This window comes from Aegilops tauschii, chromosome 7 (genome assembly GCF_002575655.3).
Source record: "Aegilops tauschii subsp. strangulata cultivar AL8/78 chromosome 7, Aet v6.0, whole genome shotgun sequence".
NCBI lineage: Eukaryota > Viridiplantae > Streptophyta > Magnoliopsida > Poales > Poaceae > Aegilops > Aegilops tauschii.
In genome coordinates, this window is record NC_053041.3 from 616941773 (window position 1) to 616963778 (window position 22006).

At 43.8% G+C, this 22006-nt stretch overlaps 2 protein-coding genes and 1 pseudogene across 2 annotated transcripts; all 3 read right to left on the reverse strand.

The window, feature by feature from the left end:
* Positions 1-5705: 5705 nt before the first annotated feature.
* Positions 5706-6843, reverse strand: LOC109782782 (BTB/POZ and MATH domain-containing protein 1-like). Its single transcript, XM_073503120.1, has 2 exons — positions 6584-6843; positions 5706-6425 (listed from the first exon to the last, which is right to left on the reverse strand). The coding sequence occupies exons 1-2, from the start codon at positions 6841-6843 to the stop codon at positions 5876-5878; spliced, it is 810 nt and encodes a 269-aa protein (XP_073359221.1). The 3' UTR covers positions 5706-5875.
* Positions 6844-13705: 6862 nt separating this feature from the next.
* On the reverse strand, positions 13706-14186 carry LOC109782788 (uncharacterized; annotated as a pseudogene).
* A 33-nt stretch (positions 14187-14219) lies between these two features.
* Positions 14220-15568, reverse strand: LOC109782783 (uncharacterized; the record flags this gene model as incomplete). The annotated part of the gene is made up of 1 exon (XM_020341397.2): positions 14220-15568. A coding segment is annotated over exon 1 (444 nt), but the record flags the coding sequence as incomplete, so codon positions are not given.
* Between the last annotated feature and the right edge of the window lie 6438 nt (positions 15569-22006).

Consider the following 22006-nt stretch of genomic DNA (forward strand, 5'->3'; position numbering starts at 1 on the left):
AGAAAGCCATCTCTGACCGTGCGTGCTGCCAGGGACAAATTTTACAGACAAGCTTAGATCCGGTCGTGGTACCTGACGGCTAACCCGATAAATTTATTAACCGTGCATATGGGAGGAAGCGAAAAACGGGATCTCTGACCGTGCGTGCTGCCAGGGAAGAAGAGGTGCCGGTCTCATTACCTGAGCTGATAAACCTTTTTTTTTTTGTTTAGTTGTTGTGAGTTTTTACTGTTCGTTTCTTCTGTCCTATGATGCGGAGGAGGCATCCATGTAGCTCAAGTTCCGGGCGTGCTTATACCTGGCCATGGGAAGCCCGGCCCGGCCCGAAAAAGCCCGACCCGGCCCGGCCCGACGCTGCCCCCGGGCCAGGCTCGGGCCTAGATCTTGAGCCGGAAGGCCGGGCCGGGCCTGGGCCCGTCATTTTTGCATTTCTCTGAAGGTCGGGCCGGGCCGGCCCAGAGCCCGACAGGCTTTTATGTGTTCGGGCCGGGCTCGGGCCCAGAAAACAGGCCCGATGGCCGGGCCGGGCCTGGGTCTTTTTCGTCGGGCTTGGCTAGGCCCGGCCCGAGATAGATGTTGAAACTTACCTTTGTCCAAAAGATCTCTGATAAATTGAGAAGTAGAGAAACTAATCTCAGATTGTTACGGTCTCAACATTAACTGTAAATATGCTGAAGCTGAACAAATTACTGTGCACACGGCGGCAGACCTGGGAAACAACAAGGAACAAACCCCGGATGTCGGAGCACATAGAGATTTCCAGGAGAACAAAACGACCGGAAGAAATCTTTCCCTATTTATAAAGCACGGATTGACTTTGTCGACTTCACCGTCACAATACGCTTCTTTGCGTGAATTTACGCTTTCGTTATTTTACTTTGCTATCCGAGGTGGTACTAATTTCAAACCCCCGTTAGTACAGTTTGTGCCACGCTGGGGCCTTTCCCGTGCAACCTGGTCCTCGCTTTGCTGGGCCTATATGCCCAATGGGCTTCCACGATCCGCTTAATAAAAATAAAAATAAAAAAAGGTGCTCATGTGGGATTCGAAGACAGGACCTCCTGTTCCATCAAGAGGAACGCAACCAACTGAACTCAATTACACTTGTGTTAAAAACCGATGTTCCTTCTCAAATAATTAGTCCCACCTCGCTTCTTTGCATTAATTCTCACCAATTTAAATACGGGGGTGTTAAACAAGTCAACAAGTAGCCTCGAGACTTGATACAGAGATAATGTGAGAAGAGAACTTGGAAGGGCCCTGTGGAGGGAGAGAGAAGAAAAAGCATGTATCAGACGTGGACAAGGAGGGCTAGGTGGAAACACGGGGGAACAAGGACACGGCTGGTAACCATGTCACCCTGCTAGCAGCAGCAGACGGCGACGAGGACGACCATGTCAGGGAGATGCCGATGAGGACGCAAGGACATGGCTGGCGACCGTGAGACGGTGACGAGGACGACCATGTCAGGGAGATGCCGATGAGGACGCAAGGACATGGCGGGCGACCGTGAGACGGTGACGAAGACGCGTGCCTTTGCATGGTGTGTACTAGCGTGTTAACTCTCACACCTTTTCCCTCTCTTATTCTGTAATTGTTTGACTTAATTTTTTTAATTTATCAACAAACTGTTCTTCACATTAGGTTATCATTTGGTTTCAGAACACACCCAAGAACAACGCACCCATAAATACCTCATATATTTCTTAGAAAGACATAATTTTGTAATATTTTTCTATAAAATATTTTTTATTTAATCATGAAAAAAGCAACAACGGCAACATAAAGTTGGTGTGACATATGTGGAACAATCACATTGTGAAAAAAAGCAACAACAGCAAAAAAATATCACATAATGATACTGTGATGTGATTTTGGTGCTTTTCTCATAAAAGAAATCCTATGAATTTCAAAAAAATGAATGTTTACTACTTAAATCCTAGCCTGTATAGCTGCACAGGTTGAGTTTTCAACGTTCCCTTGCGCTGGCATGGTACAATGTGACGTGCGGTGGCTGAGTTCATCGCATTGGGATCGATCATGCTCGGACCCATTGTGATTTGGTGAACACCGCCGATAAAAAAGAAAGATTAGGGTCATCGTTTGCGAAGGCGGAAGGACGACAAGTGACGACAAGGGTGAGATGTCATGTTAAAATAGAGAACATGGACAGGAGGGGGGACTTGAGCAATGCTTACATGGTTATAGGCCCACGTGAAGTTTTTCCTTCCGTTGTAACACACGGGCCTTTTTGCTACTGGGCTTCTGGGCAGTCCGAATCATCGGGGTTCTCGAAGAGAGGGAGGCGGTCGAGGCCAGTGCCGGAGATACTGATGACGCGGGCATGCTGGGTCGCAACGGCAGGCGTCGGTGCGCAGGTTCCGGCGACTGGACGCGAGCGTGACGGTGGCAGTTATAAGCTCTATGGTTGCGGCGCCATTGTTGTTGTTCTGAGTTCTCCTGTTCGACAGAGAAGAGAGAGGGTGAGGAGAGAGATAAGACCGGTGCTAGAACTGGGAGGGAGAAGCGTGGAAGAGCCGGCTCACCGGCGGGGACCCTGCTGCTGTTGCTGCAGATCGCCAGCGGGGGTGGCTGGCTCGACCCACTCGGGTTCGAGCTGCGGGAGAGGAGCGCCTGGGAGGCTGCCTGCTTCTTCGTGGACGAGGGCGCGAGGAAGCGCTCAGGAGCGGTGGGATCTGGGAGAGAAGGGGGTTGCGCTGTGTAGCTGTTTGCAGGTCTCTCGATGGGGAATTGATCTAATCCAGCAGACTGGGGGTCCCACGCACCGCTACCTCATCTCTCCTGGTCCAGTCATTTTCTTTCCAACATACGACCTCTCTCCTCTCCATAGCACTAGCACCCGTACCCGGAAGAAAATCATATACGACCGGGTCATACGCTCCGAACAGAGCGACCCACTCCATCAAGCACCACGTGGATCCCCGAATCTCAAAGCAACCACTCTCATCTTCTTCCATGTCTTCTTCCCCAACGGGCCATCTTCCTGTGTTGCAGCGCCGCCATACCGCATACACTAGTCGTTCCTGGCATGAGTCCGAGGCTCCGGGAGGCTCGCCGGCGACCTCGCGGAATTGGTGCTCACCTGTTTCGTGTTGCCTTCTTGCACTCGGTAAATCCATGTTGCCCTGTTACCGCTGCTCCTGCTCATTTTCTTGGCGCTCCTCGCCGGCAGTGCACGCGGGCGCGGCGGCATGCCTCTTCAACTTGCTCTCGCCGGCAGCGCACGCGGGCGCGGCGGCATGCCACCCATACGAGACCTAATCGCGCTACCAACCTTGTTCCGGTCTTCGGGAACCTCACCGTCGCTGGCATCCTCCGCGCTGCGTGGCGGCTGGGACGGCGTCGCAGCCGGAGAACGAGTGGCACAAATCGATACGGCGGCGCTGCAGGTTGCAGCACAAGCCTGACGGGGAAGAAGATAGGAGTGCTGCTTTGAGATTCTTGGATCCACATGGCGTTGGATGGAATGGGTCGCTCTGTTCAGAGCGTACGACCCGGTCGCATATGATTTTCTTCCCCCGTACCCACACCAAGTGACACACAAGATTGTTTTTAACAGGAGAAGGGATCCCAAGGACCGAGAAGCTCCATTAGAGTTAGATAAGAGAACTACAGCCGGACCCTATTTCGTCCCTAAACGTTCGAAACGCATGCCCGGTCCGGTCAGTGTCCGGTTAAAAAACAACCGGATCGGACCCCTCATTTTCTCTTAAATCGTCTAGACTGACCAGCGTACCTCAAACCGGGACCAAATTGCACAGTTAGAATTTAGAACTTGATTGTCTTCAAGGAGGCAGTTCATTTGTGTATATACAAACCATTCATGATATAATTCTCATGTATAATGTTATCAAGAACAAAATGATTCATTTTTTATATCACGTGTCCACCAACTCATTCATGGTTTTGCTATAACCAACAATTTGCTTCCAATAACTCGGATTTTAATATGTTATATATGAAATTTGATTAGAGAAATGTGTGAAATCTGTATATGATGTTAATTTTACTTGTTAAATATTGTTTTGGAAGCAAACTTATAACTATAGCGCATGATCCATTTTTTTCATACAGGCGGCGATCCGAATTGCAAATAAACACCCACTATAATCATATAGGGAAAAGAAAACATCGAGAACTACACATGCATACCTCTGAATACGTCGCAGGGGAAAACAATAGATTTCTCATCGCGAGTGTGAGAGAAAGCGAGAGAGAGGGAGAGGCAGGAGAGAGGGAGAGAGAGGCGTCTTAGGATTAACCACATTCTAACACGTTTTGGTTTGTGTGTACACTAAGGCCACCGCCGGCGAGGGTGAGAAAAAGGATAAGCGGCAACACAAATATGATGCGTCACTAAAATAAAGGAGATGGACCTACTGTGGTCTTAAGTGATGGTTGTTCGGTTAAGAGTGTGTGTTGTGTTTTTTCTCCCGTTGCAACGCACGGGCTCTTTTGCTAGTCAAACTAAAGGCACAACAACAATGATCCCCCTGATCAACCAATCCCTTGGCAGTCGCCAGGAACTTCAGTACATATAGCAGATTCAGTTTAAACTTTAAACTCAATTGTTTTCAGCATTCCTTCGAGCCAAGAAAGACGATTTAATTAGCACGTTCCGCTGAAATATAAGGGATACTGAAGTAACTATAATAAAGCTAACCTGCGGTGATCATACTATACTTTGCGAGCCTTGGCAGCTTTCTCCGTCATAGCGTCTTTCTCCTCCTTGGGGGCATCGTCTCGGAGCCGGCTACGACTGAGAGACTGGTGGGTGATGGCATCTTCGCTGTCGATGGCGGCATCTTCGCCGCGTGGTTTGCTGAGGCGGGGCGCTGGTTTCTGTTTGGCAACGATGATGGCGTCGAGAGGAGCTTGGGTCGCGGCGTAGTCTTCGGTAGTCGGTTCTTCCCGGCGTGTCCGAGGTGCTCTTCCGTGGTTGCTTGGTTGCTTTGAAGTCGGAGCTGCAATGGAGCGAGTCTAGGTGGTGACGATGACATACACTCGGCGGTCGTTTGCGGAGGGCACGGTCGGCGCAAGTCCTGCATATTTCCCTTCTGTTTCTCGTCGTCGAAGTCGGAGCTGTCGGTTGCTTGCGAGTGTGGCCATCTGTTGGCATGTGCCGTCGTGGATTCTGTTCCATGTCGGTGGCCAGGTTGGCCGGTGGTGCCCATGTCATGTGGGTTGTGTTGTATCGGTTTTAGCCCGGTTTTCCATTAATTAACCGGGCAATTCTCTTCTTCTTAATCAATGAAAATGGCAAGTCTTTTGCCTCGTTTCAAAAAAAAAAAAATTGGCAGCTTTCTCCCATATATCAATAAAGATAGTAGGGCCGGAAATCCAACTCGGTGCCCAGGCTCATCTGCTCTCAGTCAGAAAAAAAATCAAAATAAATACTAGAAAAATTCAAAAAAATACAATTTTTTGTGGTAGATAATTTGATGCGTGAAGTCCGCTCCAAATTTCAACTCATTTCGACATATGAGCAGCTCTCGGTGAAAAAGACAAATCGGGTCAGAACAGCGTGTGAACAGTAGACTTTTTTACAGACCCTGATTTTGTCCTTTTTGCCGAGAGCTGCTCAAATGTCCAAATGAGTTAAAATTTGAAGCGGACCTCACGCATCAAATTATCTACCAAACAAAAAATTAGATTTTTTTTTATTTTTTCTAGTATTTGTTTTGATTTTTTTCGTCAGCGCGGGTGCAGCTGAGCCCGGGAGCAGAAACGCCGCGTCCACTAGTAGGGCATGCTCTTTTCAGGTGCTCATACCCTACACTTTTATTACATCATCCACTCAATCCAAAGAGTTGATAAATCCAATGCAAGCCTCTTTGAGCTTGCTGCAATGATGCTAGTCCGCAAGAGCTAACGTGGCCGCCACAGTCTTGGCATCAGGAAACTCAGAAAGTTTTCTTTCACACATCAACTTCATCCTTTCCATGACAAACCTATCCGCAGCCACGAGCAAATGCCTTACGATTTCTTCTTCGTCATCATCATGGAGGTCGTCCAAGGGAGGCAACTCATCCGTGTAGACGAAGTGAAGCAGTGCTTTGAAAACAGCAGGCTCCATGTCTTCAATGGTTATGATGTGCCCCTGCCCGCACTTGTCCCTCATCGGCCCGTAGAGCTCCGCCTTGAAGACTGGCGACCGCATCGCGAGGACGATCTTGTGGGCAGTGAAAAACTCATCTTTGACCTTGAAAGACACATCCGATTCCTCCCTCGCATCCATCAAACTTCTAAGGTTGTGCAACAAGTCTGAAGGCGGCACTTGGATATTAAAGCTCATGCCGATCTTCCGCATCTGTGCCTCCTTCAGCTTGATAACAGTGATGTCACACTTAATGAGAAGGATGTCGTTGGGGATGTACAAGTACGCCGACCCTTCGATCTGGCTCCTCCTCACGAACATGGAATGGTACAAGCAGGATAGGATCATAGGACAACACTAGGGGTTGCGCAACACCACAGGCGCCGTAGGTTTTGGCCATGTGAAGTTCGGTGGCGACGGCTGTGTGGCCTGCTCGATGAGCGTCAGATGGTACAGCGCCCTCACCTCCGCGTGACCGCGTCCTTGCTCAGGAGCTCGAGGAAGACGGCGACGTGGTCCTTGCTGGCCTCCGTGTAGCCGTCTGGGTAGTAGCTGAGCCGCCAGTCGTAGCCGCCGACGGCGAAGGGCGCGGACTGGATGACCTTGCTGACGCCGAGGCCCTTCCACAAGCTGTAGCCTTCGATCTTGAACACGTGGTCGCCCCGCGCCTTCTCCGGGGTGCAGGTCGAGATCGTCGAGATCCCCGGGCTCTTGGGCGCCGCCATTGCTGATCTATGGGGTGGGTGGAGTGAGAAATGAAGCGCCGTGGGCGGCGGTGTCGATGGGTGCCAGTGGGGTAGGAGAACGGCGCCGAGGAGGATCTGAAGGCGCTGCGGGGCGCTGGCCGCACGACGAGGGGAATGATGGGTGGAGCGGGCTGGGAGAACGGCGCCTAGGAGGATTTGCTGATTCGCGAGGCGACGGTTTTGGAGTTTGGACTGCGCAAAAATGGGTAATTTGGGAAAAGTGCTCGGCCCACGCCACCTGAAGCACGGCAACCGCTGTTGATCGTCGGCGAATGCTATATCTCGCTTATAGCGAGACTAGCATCCACCTTGCCAGAATGGCTCGCACATATGGGCCGGCCCCATAGCGCTGTCGCACACTCGTTCAGTCGTTTGCCGGAGCAACTACTAACACTTGGCGTGCTCTCAGCCGTCGTCACATATCGCGTGCTGAGTGTTTTCTTAGGGATTTGTTTTTTTCATACGTATTTTTGGGTTTTAGAAGGTTTTTTTGGCTTTTCGGGTTTGCCCGGTTTTCTTTAGGCTTTAGACAAAAAAATACTAAAAATAAATTGTTTTACAGAAAAATGTGTTTTTTGCATCTGCGAGAGATATATATTTGCTTGTCGTGAAAGCACAGCTGTGCCTCTTCGAATATAAAAAAAAGCAAATATTTGCTTCTTGTGAATGCACATGTTTTCTTCCGTGGGGAAAAAAGTGGGAAAAACCCGTGCTTCTGGCTCGGTTTCTTTCTTTCCTTTTTTTGTCGATTTTTTCTCATCAAAACCTATTAACATGAGATCCAGTATGAAAGATCTTGACACGAGAAATCCAACCGTGAAAACGGCTCAGGATTTGGACGCGCGGTTTAAGAGATAAAACATTTTGAATAAACGAATCTACGAAAAAAGGAGAACTCCCAAGTTGCATCCGGTTTTTTCTTCTTTTCTCTTTATCATTTTATTTTATTTTTCCTTTGGGTTTTCTTCTTTCTTCTTCTTCATTGGTTTCTATTTTTCATCATTTTTCTTTGTGTCTTCCAAAATTTTCACTGGGTTTTTCTTTTCTTTTGTATTTATATATTTTTTCTTTCTTATTCGGCCTTTACTTTTTTTTCTTTTCTACCTTTGTTTCCCTTGTATTTTTGGTGCTTTCTTATAGCTTTATATAGGTTTTCTTAGCTATCTTTGTACACTTTCTGCACCAGGAATAGTTTCTATATGCACGTATAACATTCTGAAAATACATAATTCACACTCTTTAAATAATATATTTTATATGTCAACATTTTTCATAGACATTGTACACTTTTTTTATACATTAGGAACATTTTATATGTAAAAGTTTAAAATTCTCCAAATTCAAGATTAAATTTTTTATAACATATATTTTTTATGTCTAATTTTTCCATAGACATTCTACATTATTTGTATACATCAGAAATATTTTTTTACACGTTTAACACTGTCCAACTGCATGATTAACATTTTTTAAGCAAATATATTTTGATGTCTACTTTATTCGACACATATTGTACATTTTTTATACATCACAAACATTTTTTATATACACATTTAATATTTTTTAAATGCATGATTAACATTGATTTTGTTAAAACCTATAATAGTTTTATTTTGACTTTTTCGATAAGAATTGTACATTTTTTGTATATGTCTGAAATGTTTTTCTTCTATACACACTTAATTTTTTTAATGCATGATTGATATTTTTCAATCATTTTTGAAAAATCACAGTATTTTTATTTCTACTTTCTTCCGTACAGATTGTACATTTTTGTGTATATGTTTTATACATCAGAACCATTTTTTTGTTACACACTTAAAAGAAATTATGCATTATTAACCTTTTTCAACTTTTGTATATAAAGTGTTTTTTATAATAGACATACTCAGAATATTTCAAAATATAATGGAAAGTAAAAAAAATATAAAATGAATGCAAAAAAAGTGAAAAGAAAAACTGAAAGACACAAAGTGATGGAGGCTTGTGTCCGTTGGGTTGGCCCAACCAGGCGGCTACCTTCAGCGAGACGTCCTACTTTCTCGCTTGAAGCGAGACATAGGTGTGCCCGTAGGAGTTGTTGGATTTCTCCGAAGAGAAATCACTACAAGAGTTGTTGGATTTTCTCAAGACCAAGTAGTGGCATGGTAAACAAATTACTGATGGGCAATTGACAAATAAGTAGCATTCATAACTATGATCATTCATGGCATAATCTTGTATGGGCATCACGTCTGTGACAAGTAGACCATAATCAAACTGCATCTACTACTATTACTCTGCGCCAAAACCGCTATCGAGCATACATCTCAAGGTATTAAGTTTGCAAGAAATAGAGTAACACAATAAGCAAGATGACATGATGTAGACAGGAAGAAACCTAACAATAAGATAAATCTCTGTCGTTTTATCCTTAGTAGTAACAACACATCATGTGCCTTTGTCCCTTTTTGTGGGCGAGATCACCGTGAGATTGAACCCACTACTACGCACCACTCCATCTAAAGAATTACTCATCTATCTTGCCCAGAGAAGACAAATAACTCATAAAGCATAAATAGCTACTCAATTATACAATAAAGAAACTTCAAAAGATTCAATTACATTCGATGAACAATCTGATCATAAATCCACAAATCATCAAATCCCGACAAACGCACCACAAGAATTACATCGGATTGATCTCAAAGGAGATTATTATATTGAAGATCAGAGAGAGAGAGAGAGAGAGAGAGAGAGAGAGAGGCCATCTAGCTACTACTATGGCCCAATAGGTTCTAAAGGAACTACTCACATATCATCATGGAGGCAGCAAGGTTGATGACGAGGCCTCCTGTGGTGGTTTCCCCCTTCGACACAGCACCAGAATATGGCTCCAGATGGGATCACTTCAGAACAGAGGCTTGCGGCGGCGATAATTTTTTTTGGGTTTGCTTCTGAGGCTTTCGAGATATATGAGTATTTATAAGCCAAGAATTAGGTCAAACAAAGGCTTAGGGACCCCACATGGGCAGGTGGCACGGCTACCACCCTGTCGCGCCACCAGGCCATGTGGCTGCCTCATGGGTCCCCTCGATCTCCCCTGAAGCTTCTAGAGTCTCTTATTGTCCAGAATTAAAAGTCGTAAAAAAATTCATCGTGTTTGAACCTTCCTAGGTATGGATTTACTACGAAACCAAAAACAAGGAAAAAAAACATGAACTGACACTTGGAACTAAATTAATAAATTAGTCGAGAAAAATATATATAATTATATATAAAGCACACAAAAGTGATAATATAATAGGATTTAACAATAAAAATTATAGATACGTTGGAGGTGTATCACTTTTTTTCTTCCAACTCCCAAAAGGGGTTCTGCAAAGACTGGACTATTTTAGATCCAAATTATTTTGGCAAGGAGACAGTGAAAATAAAAAATATAGACTAGCCAAATGGGGCGTGGTTTGTAGGCCGAAAGACCAAGTCGGCCTTCGAATTTATGACCTGCATGTCAAGAGTGAGGCCCTACTTAGTAAATGTTTGTTCGAACTTTTTATTGAGGATGACGTTTGGCAAACCATATTGTGCAAGAAGTATCTAGGCCAAAAGGAGGTGTCTCAGGTATATTGGAAACCTCGTGACTCACATCTTGGGCTGGCCTAATGGCTGCAAAGAAACATCTTTTTCGCTTTGGGTCTTTCACGATAAAGGATGGGTCGGAGATTTGTTTCTGGGAAGACATCTGGCTAGGCAATGCCAATCTCCGAGAACAATATCCTGGCTTGTACATCATTGCTCGCGATAAGAATACTACTATTGCGTTGGTGCTCAGTTCAAACACGCCGAATATCTCGTTCAGGTGGGATTTGATTGGCCCCCGACTTATGTCATGGCATAACCTTTTATTCCGTGTGGATTCGATTAACCTGACACAAGGCCGGAACCTTACTACATCGGGCTCGTTCACAGTAGAATCTATGTATTATGCGCTCATGCATTCTGAGGTACCGATGAGCAATGGCGGAGCTTGACAAAAAAGCATGGAGGGGGGCGGGGGGGGGGGGGGGGGGGCAATTTTTTTTACTCATACCATTGGAACAAATCAGTGTATACAACCACGCATGGAAGGAATCAATGTCACATTGTGCGTGGGCGTGGCAGCCGGTGCGGACAGCGGCCAGCAGGCCAGAGTTCATGCACTCGACCGCATGGACGAACACCTGCTAGTGGCGACGCCTAGCACGCTCTTGACCCCCAGCCCCCACCTCCACCTCAGCGTCAGTGTCGTCTCCGACGGCACACGCAACGCAGAGCTCCTCCTTGGCGACGGTGTCAGAGGCTCGGGAGTGTGTATAGGGATCGGCTGGTTGATGCTGGCCACTGGGCTAGCTCCTTCTGGGTGAGATGGAGCATAACACAACAACAGCCGAGCAGTACGTGCGTGCTTTGATGCGTGAACATGGGATTATGCATGCAACGTGGGTAAAGATGAGCCTTCCTAACACAACAAGATGCAGGGCAGCAGCGGCCACTAGTACCTGATGAAAAGAAAATTTCCTTTCGGCTCAGGGGGAGGGGGGCTCCGCCGTTGCGATGAGTAATACTCCCTCCGTTCTTTTATATAAAGTGTATTTGTTTTTTTTATAAAATTTCATAATGTAAGGTGCATTTGTTCTAATTTCTTGTAATTTGGCCCTCCATAAAAAGGAAAGTATATCTCCCTTGATTGCATGTATCTCTCCTTGTAGAGAAAGAAAAGGAAACTATCTCTCTCCCGATTTTGTGTATCTCTTTCTTTCCTAGCCGAAATGATTTACTTGCCGCTAATCTACATATTAGAGAAGGGTAATTTTGTCCTAACTAGTGCATAATTATGTGCCTTGGCAACCGTGCTGAAAATAATACATGATAATTTGGAAATCAAAGTAATACGATAATTTGGAAATCAAAGATTTCACTAAAAGTTAAAATCTTCATGTGGTATCTTCGTATAGAAGTTTTACTAATCAAAGTCTTCATGTGGTATCTTCGTATGAAAATTTTACTAATCAAAGGCAACCTCGCACGACACAACTGGACATGGAGTACGAAGTGTTGTTTTATTACTAATGACGAGACAATCAAAGACCTCTTTTTTCAATGCAATTGCCCATTCTACATGACCAGTTATCCAAATAGCGTCAAATTTGTATCCGCCCACAAGTGTTGCCAATATTTTTGGTCATTGGTTGAATGGTATTTCAAATAGATTTAAAACGCTAACAAGGATGGGAGCGTATGCCTTACTTTGGTCGCTTTGGCTATGTAGAATTGATTTGGTTTTAATGACAAAAATGCTTCTCCTCTGCTGGTTATTTTCCGTTGTACGCACGTGGTCTATGCTACAAAGAATGGAGTGTCAACCACTGTTTAAGGTGGTGTGTACGTGGTTGGAGCAGGTGGCTATGGAGATTTTTTTTTTCCAATCTGGGTGGCACCATAACCCACGGATTGATCCACCACCTCTTTCGACGTATCGGTTTGGTTTCATTTCTTTTTGTCAGAGTTTTGCTGATTGGCTGTGTGCGTCCGAGTTATGAAGAGGACGAGTGTTACTGATAATACTTTATATCTGCCTGATACTACATTTTGCATAATAAAAGTACCCTTTATCAAAAGAACAGATCATTCATTCAGAGGTGTCTCTGGAACAATCTGTTCTTTACTATTCTATTTTTATTTCATTGAAAAGTTTTGTTGGCATCTAAATATTTTATTTGTGATCCTTTTACTAATTGAACCAAATTATCTCCACTTCAACTTCATGACATGTAAATTAGTAATCTCGAAGTGTGGTAGTTTAATTTATCCATTCAACTTCATTAATATTCAACACTGAATTAAATCTAGTTATAAATGTTTTTTTCATAACTATTGATTATAAGGTGTATTTTTTGGATAAAATTTCACAATGTATGGTGCATTTCTTCTTATTCCTCATAATTTTCTTTTTAACCCTCCAGAAAAAAGGTTAGCATCTCTCTATGTCTCCCTATAGCAAAAGAAGGGAAGTATCTCTCTCAATTGTATGTATCGCTTATTTTTTTGGACTAACTGATTTACTTGCCACAAACCAACAATTTTCCAAGGGTAATTTCGTCCTAAGTTCACTATAATTATGTGCCTTTCACCATGCCGTAAATAATACACCTTACATAAATGAACGGAGGGAGTATTCAACACTGAACTGAATCTAGTTATAAATGCTTTTTTTCATAACCTTTAGCGTAAATTCTTTTCATTTGCCTGATTGTCAAATTTTATGAAGTTTTTCTCATGGTATAATAAGAAACATAATCCATTTTATTTAGCTTGTGATCATGATTGGGAGTATCTTAGTGATCTTGTAGAGTTGTAAGTACAATTCGCATGTATTGATTTGCTGAATGTACGCAGTAAGAGAATTTCAGTTTCTCTTGTCGAAGATCTTGATTAGGGGTTTACACTTTTCTTCAGCAGATACATACTTATTCGTCTGTTGTGAAATTAATACAAAGTTGAGGCACTTATTTTGTGAACCGAGGAAGTACTTGACAAGAGAAGTTTCAAAACTCAAAAAAAAATTATGCATAGGACACTCTATTTTAGGGCAGAAAAAACGAAGCAGCCAGCTAACTATCTGCATTTTTTTGACGAAGGAAATTTTTTGGCCACTATCAACATGGCTAGTCCTATTCTGTGAACGCCTCTCCCTATCCTGACATATCAACGATTTAATCTCACTAATCAATAGCATATACCTCGAACGATCACAAGCGGGATCTTGGATTATTTTGACTGGCATTGACGACGGCGTGACGCTCCGCAGAACCCGGCCGTCTCAACACAAGACTGTTGCTCCGGGAGGTACCGCCGGCGCGACTGCCATGGCTCCTGAACAAGAAGAGACACCGTTCGCCATCCCCGCGCCTGCACGTGTAGAAATCAACGCGGTCTCCCTTGCACATGCGGCTCTCCTCCACCAGCCGCCTCCACTGAAACCCAATGATCCGGTACGCCATGTTCGAGTTGATGAAGCGGAGGTTCACTCCTTCTCGCGGCCCTCAGCGTCGAGGACCGTGACCGCGACCGTGTTCCGGGCGTTCAGGCCGTCGTCACGGAGCTCCTCCAGCTCTGGGAAGAGCTCCGGGATGGGGTTAGCACGCACCGCCTCCTTGGTCAGCAGCAGCCGGTTCTGCCCCGCCCGGACGTCGGAACACCTTCGACAGCGCCCACTCGGCATCATACACGCCGAGGCCGTCCATCACCGCCTGCCGGTGGCGCGCTTCTTCCGCGGGGTCGATGCAGCAGCGGGAATCCATGGCGCCGTTCATGCGATTCCACCAGGAGCTACCGCCACCACCCTTGCTCCTGAACACAAAGAGGCACCGGTCGCCATCGCCGCGCCTGCACGTGTAGAAATCGAGACGGTCTCCCTTGCACATGCGGTTCTCTTCCACGAGCCGCCTCCAATCGAAGCCGATGACCCGGTACACCTTGCTGGAGTTGAGGTAGGGGAGGCTCACCTCCTTCTCACGGCCCTCCGCGTCGAGGACCTTGACCAAGACTCTGTTCTCGGCGTTCAGGCTGTCGTCGCGGAGCTCCTCCAGCTCCAGGAAGACCTCCGGGATGAAGCCACCCCGCACAGCCTCCTCTGTGAAGAGCAACCGGTTCTGCCCCGCCTGGACGTCAGACTGCTCCAATACCCTTGACAGCGCCCAGTCGGCGTCGTACACGCCGAGGCAGTCCATCACCTGCCGGTGGCGCGCTTCCTCCGCGGCGTCGATGCGGCCGTTCATGGGATTGCCTAGGGGAGATCTATCTTAGGTCTATCCACCGGTGGAATTTGGGATGCCACTGCGTAGGTTACGTGCGAAAATATAAGTCGGTAGGTAGGATCGTTTAAATGGTATAGGCACGCCCGTGTGGTATGTTGTGCGGAAAGAGATCTTTGTTCTTGTTGGGGTTATCTGGAGACTGATCTTGTGCGGGGTATTCAAAGCATGCTACAATCTCTGTTCAAAGTCTGCGGTATCTTTATCCGGTTTCGGGAAAGCCTATAACTGCGCATACATGGGAGGAAAACTGGAAATCCACGGTTGGGCCGGAGAAAGAATCTCATATTTGGAAAAGATCTTGCACGTCTCCTAAAAAAAGAATATCTTGCACGTCTATCTATCCCCGTAAGTACTGTCTTTGGAAAATATCTTCATTTTAAACTCAATTTTGTGTTTTAAAAAAGTTTATTTTAAACTCAACACTTTTGCTTCGGTACACCCCCTAAACACATTGACGGCTGAGATCTCTCTATACCCCTTCATCATAATAAAAAAGGTAGGATAGTCTTTTCACCCGCGCCGATACACGGCCTGTGTACATATACACAGCGCCATTTTTATTCCTCACGGCGTGTGAATCAAACTCAACACCTCTTGGTCTAAGAAGGACCACACTAACCAATTAGGCCATCCTAATGCTTGTGTATATTTACTTGAGAAGTGCATGGATGAATCCAGATACATATGAACCCACTTGAAAAACACATTTTAAAATAATAAAAAAATCTGAAAAAAGTTACAGGGGTACGCCTCCATGTTCTATGTGCGTGCATAAAGTTTCACAAAAAATAAAAAAAAATTGTGGCCAATGCAAAAAAGACAAAAAATTATGTCATGGAACACTATCTAGAAGCACTGACATTTGTCTTTTTTGCGGAGACAAAACAAAAAGACATTTTTTTCACAAAATTTTGTGCCGCATACACACATTTGCGAAATTGTATGCGTGATATTGTCTTTTGAATTTTTTGACATTTTAAAACGTGCTTAAAATGCATTTTTTTTGAAAAGTGGGTGCATATGCCCATGGGTTCAGGGGGTGCCCTCTCATATTTACCTCTTCTTTTTGTTTTCTTCACTATCAATATTTAGGAATTTGTTAATAGTTTTGGAAAAAGTGTTCATGTTTATAAAATATTCATACACAATTAGAAATTCCAAAATTGTTGACAATTTTCAAGGAATAGTTTAGATAGGAAAATCTTCATGTTGATTGATAGTGACAGAAATTGCAAATAACAAAAGCCTTGCCCTACCGGCCTACCCGAACAACCACCTTTGAACATGATGTGCTTCTTGACATGCATGAAATGACATCAAAATTTACCAGCATGTCGGCATGCTCAGGGCAGGCCTCCATGCAAAAGTTGAAGGACTTCGGACACCGAACACACCCGGCGTCACGTTCAACTAGTGTTTTACAGTTTTTTTCATCGGGAAAACCCTAGAAAATGCATAAAATGTCAGAACTCAATAAAATTTATCATAGATACTTGGCATGGTGATGCTAGTGTGTGGAATTTTTTTGGGTCCATTTTATTGATGTGAAAATAAAGTGCATCCAGACTTGCCCTACCGGCTTACCCGAACCACCACCTTTGACACATGGTGTGTTTCTTGCCATGCATGAAATGACACCAAGTTTTGCCAGCATGTGGGCATGCTCATGGCAGGCCTACCCGGACACCGAATGCATGTTGCGTCACGTTCGGCTACCGTTTTAGGGTTTTTCTCACCGGGAAAAATCTAGAAAATGCATAGTGTCAGAACTCAATGAAATTTTTATTATGGATGCTTGGCATGGTGATGCTAGTGTGTGAAAAAAATATGGGTCCATTTTATTATTGTGGACAAAAGTGCATTCAGATTTACCCTACCGGCCTACCCAAACCAGCACCTTTGAACATGGTGTGCTTCTTGCCATGTATGAAATGACAACAAATTTTACATGCATGTGGGCATACTCGTGGCAGGCCTCCATGCTAAATTTGAAGGAATTCGGACATCAAAACGCACGTTGCATCATGTTTGACTAGTGTTTTAGGGTTTTTTCAACGGGAAAAACCTAGAAAATGCATAAAATGCCAGAAGTCAATGAAACCTCTCATGGATGCTTGGCATGGTGATGGTAGTGTGTGGAAAATTTTGGGTCCATTATATTGACGTGAGCTGTTTTTTAAAAAGAAGAAGAACAAAAAACGAAAAACAACAAGAGTGAAAAAGAAACAAAAAAACAATAAATCGATCGCTAATTGACATATTTTCATTTTTATTTTCTATTTAATATATGTCCAGAAAGTGTTCAGTTTTTTATATGAGCATGTTTCTATTTAAACATACAATAAACGAACATTTTTTTAAATGAACAATAAACAAACAATTTTTCTATTTAATAGATGTTCAGAAATTTAATTATATTGATCCGAGTATCTTTCTATTTAAACAAACAATTATTTGACATATCTGTACAATTTTTACAAAATGCGAATATTTGTACTTTATGGAAAAAATTTAAAAAGCGAACATTTTTTGAAATTTTGAACAAATTCTTTTAAGTGTGCGCAATTTTTGAAAAAAAGAAATAAAAAAGGAAACTAAAAAATAGAAAACAAATAAATAAATAGAAATAGTGATAATAAAAGCACATGTTCAACAATGGGCCGGCCTAGCCGCGAACTGAAGTAGAAGAAAAAAAAGTAAATAGGGACAACCATTACGAATATTCTAATTTGTTAGTGTGGTTCTCCTTAGACCAAGAGGTCTTGAGTTTGATTCACATTGGTTGCGCTCTAGCCGCAACAGACGCCTTGGCACGTTTCACCGCAATATATGGTAAAGAGCATCTCTAGCCCATACCTCAAAACCGATTAGAGGAGTAAGCATTCAGTTTTGAAGGGCTGAATGGAATATCGATCCCTTATCTCCATTAGAGGAGTAAATTTTTTACTCATCGCCGCATCGAATCCTTATATTACTTGAGTGGAACCGGTTCTCAAGAAAAAAGTCCCTCTCCCACGCCGCCTCTCTCCCTCGCTCGCACCCCCAAATCCACCGCCGGACTTCCCCGCCCGCACCGCCACGTCACACCACCTCCCACGCTTCCAATCGGCTGGCACCGCCCGAAATGGCAGGATCCAGCCAACGGAGGTCGTCGTCGAAGAGCGGATCCACGCCAGGGTGATACGTTCCAAGAAGGGAATGACTCAACATAAACATAAAAATTAAAGATATGCGCTTCACAGAGAGCTTGGTTTAAACAATATGAAAAAAATTAGTAAGCGTCATGCATGTGTCCTACTACAATAAGGAAAGATTATGCCATGGTGATATGTTCCAAGAAGGGAATGACTCAACATAAACATGAAAAATTAAAGATAGATGCTTTGCAGAAAGCTTGGTTTAAACAATATGTAAATGACATATTTGTGCTGGAAAGTTAAATGTGCACATGAGACGCAGTTGAATTAGCAGATGGTAGTGGAACCATCCCACAACACCAGACCAAGAGAAGGAAATGGCAGAGAATAAAATGTATAATTCAACTAAAAGACATGTAGTGGAGGACATATAAATGCGGATTAGATTTTATGAACTATGCATGCTTGCTGCGTTTATTCTCCTCGTGCTGCTTCCTTACTCGCGTGGTGAAGTCCCGGGCTCTCTACCACAACGTGCAACGGCTGGGCAGACAGGCCCAAACACACCATCCATTAATTAAGTAGCATGGAGTCTCTTTGTTTCCTGATAAGATGCATTCCTAATAGCCAATCAAATTATATTATCTTCAATTATTATGAGACAAATCTCATCAGACTACATGTTCCTTTTTTTTTATGTTAGCGATGCATTCCATTTTCTGAAATAAAAGATACATTTAATTCCTAGTGGAGATACTCTACAACAGACTAATATGCCTGATTTCATATAATTGCATTAATGATCGAACAAATCTGTATTATATTCCTTCCCATGGTTTATTATTTTCCAGTCCATAATCCTCCTCCTATGGAGTGATATAAGTCCGACAGCAAAGCACAGGGTATCGTCTAGTGTTCCGTAAATGTCAACACTGAGAAAGAATGATATGGGACTCTTGGGTAGCCTCTTGACATGGGACTCACATGTCACTAAAGAAAATATCTCTATGTTATGCAACTTTGAGTTATGGTGTGAACACTTACAACCAGCAAAGGGATCAAACGATTGGAGTATAACATTTTTTATTTGCTACTTCCTCGTGTAAAGAAATATAAGATCGTTTAGATCACTAAACTTAAATCTTGAACTAGAACCTCGAGTCTTACATTCTTTTCGGTTTTCGCTACCATCTAGCACTACCAGAATCGCCTCATTGAGTTCCGGCGGCAAAGGGTGAAAAGCTCTCGGCAAAATCTTTGTTGAGTGTTATACTAAGCATACGTCACTCAGCAGTGGTCGCAACAAAGATTTTGGGGAATTTATAGACAGGTAATTTGCAAATGAGAAAGATTAAAGACAAAGACGACAATGCCACCTGACAAATGTTTGTCGAGCGCCAACCACGGGGCACTCGACAAAGCTCGCCACGCCACGACGCTCTACGTGTCCACACTTTGCCTAGTGCCAGCTGATGGGTAGCCAGCAAGGCGTGGAGCACCACATGATGCCATTTATCCCCATCTTTTGTCGATTGTTCCATAACAGACAGTCCACAAAAGCAATGCCAAGTGCCCCAAAACAGACACCCGGCAAAGCAGATGTAGAGTATTTTGTTACGGATGTTCCTTATAAGTTTGAACGGAAATTTTGTTGGGCCCTTAAGTTTCAAAGTACCAAGTAAAAACAGATTGCATTAAACAAGATTACATAATGTTGATTGTATTTTCTTTTTACCTCCAATTTATCATCAAGACAACTAGTCAAATCTATCATTTTACCTTTGGTGGCAATAACACACTGCAAGCCTTTTTGTCTTTGTTGTCAGTCGAACAGATTACCTGCAAATTAAGCTAAACTCAGCCAACATATAGACATCTGTCTTGAAGATTCACTACAAGAAATATGTCAACTTGCGACCATCACTATTGGTCGCTGAAAGGTCATTGTTTTTCATTTACGACCTTTTTGTGACCAAAAACAGATGGTCAAAAGCTGACGGTCGTAAACTGAAATTCACGACCTTCTTTGTGATATGTAAAAGATCGTTGGTTCTTCGACCAAAATTTTGGTCACTAGCAGCCTCCCCAAGCCACGTAGGATCCAGTGTGGCAAGCAGACGTGGATAAGAATCAGCCCGGTCTGATTAGGTGTCTATATGGGCCGAGCCCATTAATTCAACCCATTTATATATATTTTCCTGTCAATTTTCGCTAGCTACATGGGCCTAGCCCCGCAATTCAGCCTTTTTATTTTCTGGGCCATGGCCTTTTTGGCTCAACAATTCCAGATTTTTTATAATTACATTTTTCTTTTCTTTTTTACGATGGGTTAATTAGTCAGATGGGCCCCAATTGTAAGTTCTGGTAATTGGTCCCAGTTGTCAGGTTTTAGTAAGTGGGTCCTAATTGTCAAGGTCATATTCTTCGGATTTCAATTTCATAGTAAATAAATAGCCAATATTTAAATTGGCCAGACAAAAAATACAAGTAGTACTTCGAATAACAGCAGCCAAAATCAGTATGGAGCTGCTACTCTATAAATAACACATAATACATTTTCAATCACGGTTTTACAAGCTCTATGTGTAATAACTAGAGAATATACAAGCTCTACAAGTGTCTTCAGTCTTCTTCAACATGGAGCTCCTTCGGTAGCGAGCACAAACTAGGCACCTGGAAGGCAATTTTAGATCATAAAAACAAATGTTCCAAGCACAGCTTAGAGAAAAGAACCAAGTAAATTTGCCCAACCATATTTACCACAGTTTAGAGAACAGAATCCTAAACAAAGTAGCATCAAACAGCGGTGGGTGCTCAACCTATTTACCATACACAAGCAACACTTAAACCATAGCATGTACATATACTTGGGTTACATTAGGGGGTTCAGAATGTACTCAATATATTCTAATAAGAAGGATTGGGAGCAGAGGGAGAGGGAGGTGGATATGGACGTGCTACCTGCTGCTGCTGCGGTGCCTCTTGGTGGTCGTGCTTGAGCTCCTCCTGATGCTGCTCACTAACCTGCAAGACAAACAAGACCATGGGTGAGCTGCAGCACAGGCACATACAAGAAGTGAAGTTAAGGAGAAGAACCTGGAAGAAGAGAGGTGCTCTGTCCTCCTCCGTTCGTGCCCGTCCTCCTCCGTGCCAGTGTCGAACAGCCTCCGTTCGTCGCTTGCAAGCACCATGCACCTTGGTTGGCCATGAAGCCCTTGTCCTCTGCTGCACGGATGAAACCCAAAGCATCAGTACAGCTACACTGGCACATAGTACAGACATGGTATCACAAACGTTCTCACTAGCTAGGATTTTTTTGGTATATCGTATACTGACATGTGCAACTCTAACTAAATTGATCATAGAAATGAAAAGAACTGTAAGAACGAGTTCATTCAGAACCCAGGCATGTAAAATTTTAAGCACCAGCAGAACAGATCTAACAAACCAAACCAGCAGAACAAAGTGCGTGAATCCAAGTGGCTCCCAAGCAAAATCTCCAGCGAAACTACAATGCAACGTATGGTAAGTTACAACAATGTCTGCAATGAACTTTTGAGCAGCTACAGCAACCGGCCTTGTTCTGCAGACCACAAAATTAGGAAATAGATTTAAAAACATGTCATTCATGTGGACCAATAATCACTGAGTTGGAGGGAAACTGCGGTTTCTCTTAGGCTGGAACTACAACGTGCTAAAACAACCCTAAGTGGCTCTATTCATGTGGAAGAATACATCTCAGGTGCTAAACCTGAAAACAACATGATGTGCAGAAACTAGACCTTTTAAATTGTTTTCTTATCCATGGCATCATCAGTCTTAATCAAACCAGAGCAAGTAAAGGATCTTGTGTTCAGAGCATACACTACACTACACTTGCAGCAGCACAAGCTTATGTTCAGAGCATACACTACACCCGATCTTACTTAACAGGTGGTTGTTCCAATCACCTACAGCCTGCCTCAAGCCCTCAACTCGATACAGTCAATCTACACAGACAATCGACAGCTAAAGAACAATGCAGCATTCTGGTGAAGCAGCAAGCATGCCTAGATGGTGACTCCCGCGAACAGAGAAACCTACCACTTGGGGACTTAAACGAGGAGTAGCCGAGGTTCCTGCTTGTGTTGCCATTGCTGAAAAAAAAGTATACATTAATGCTTAAAC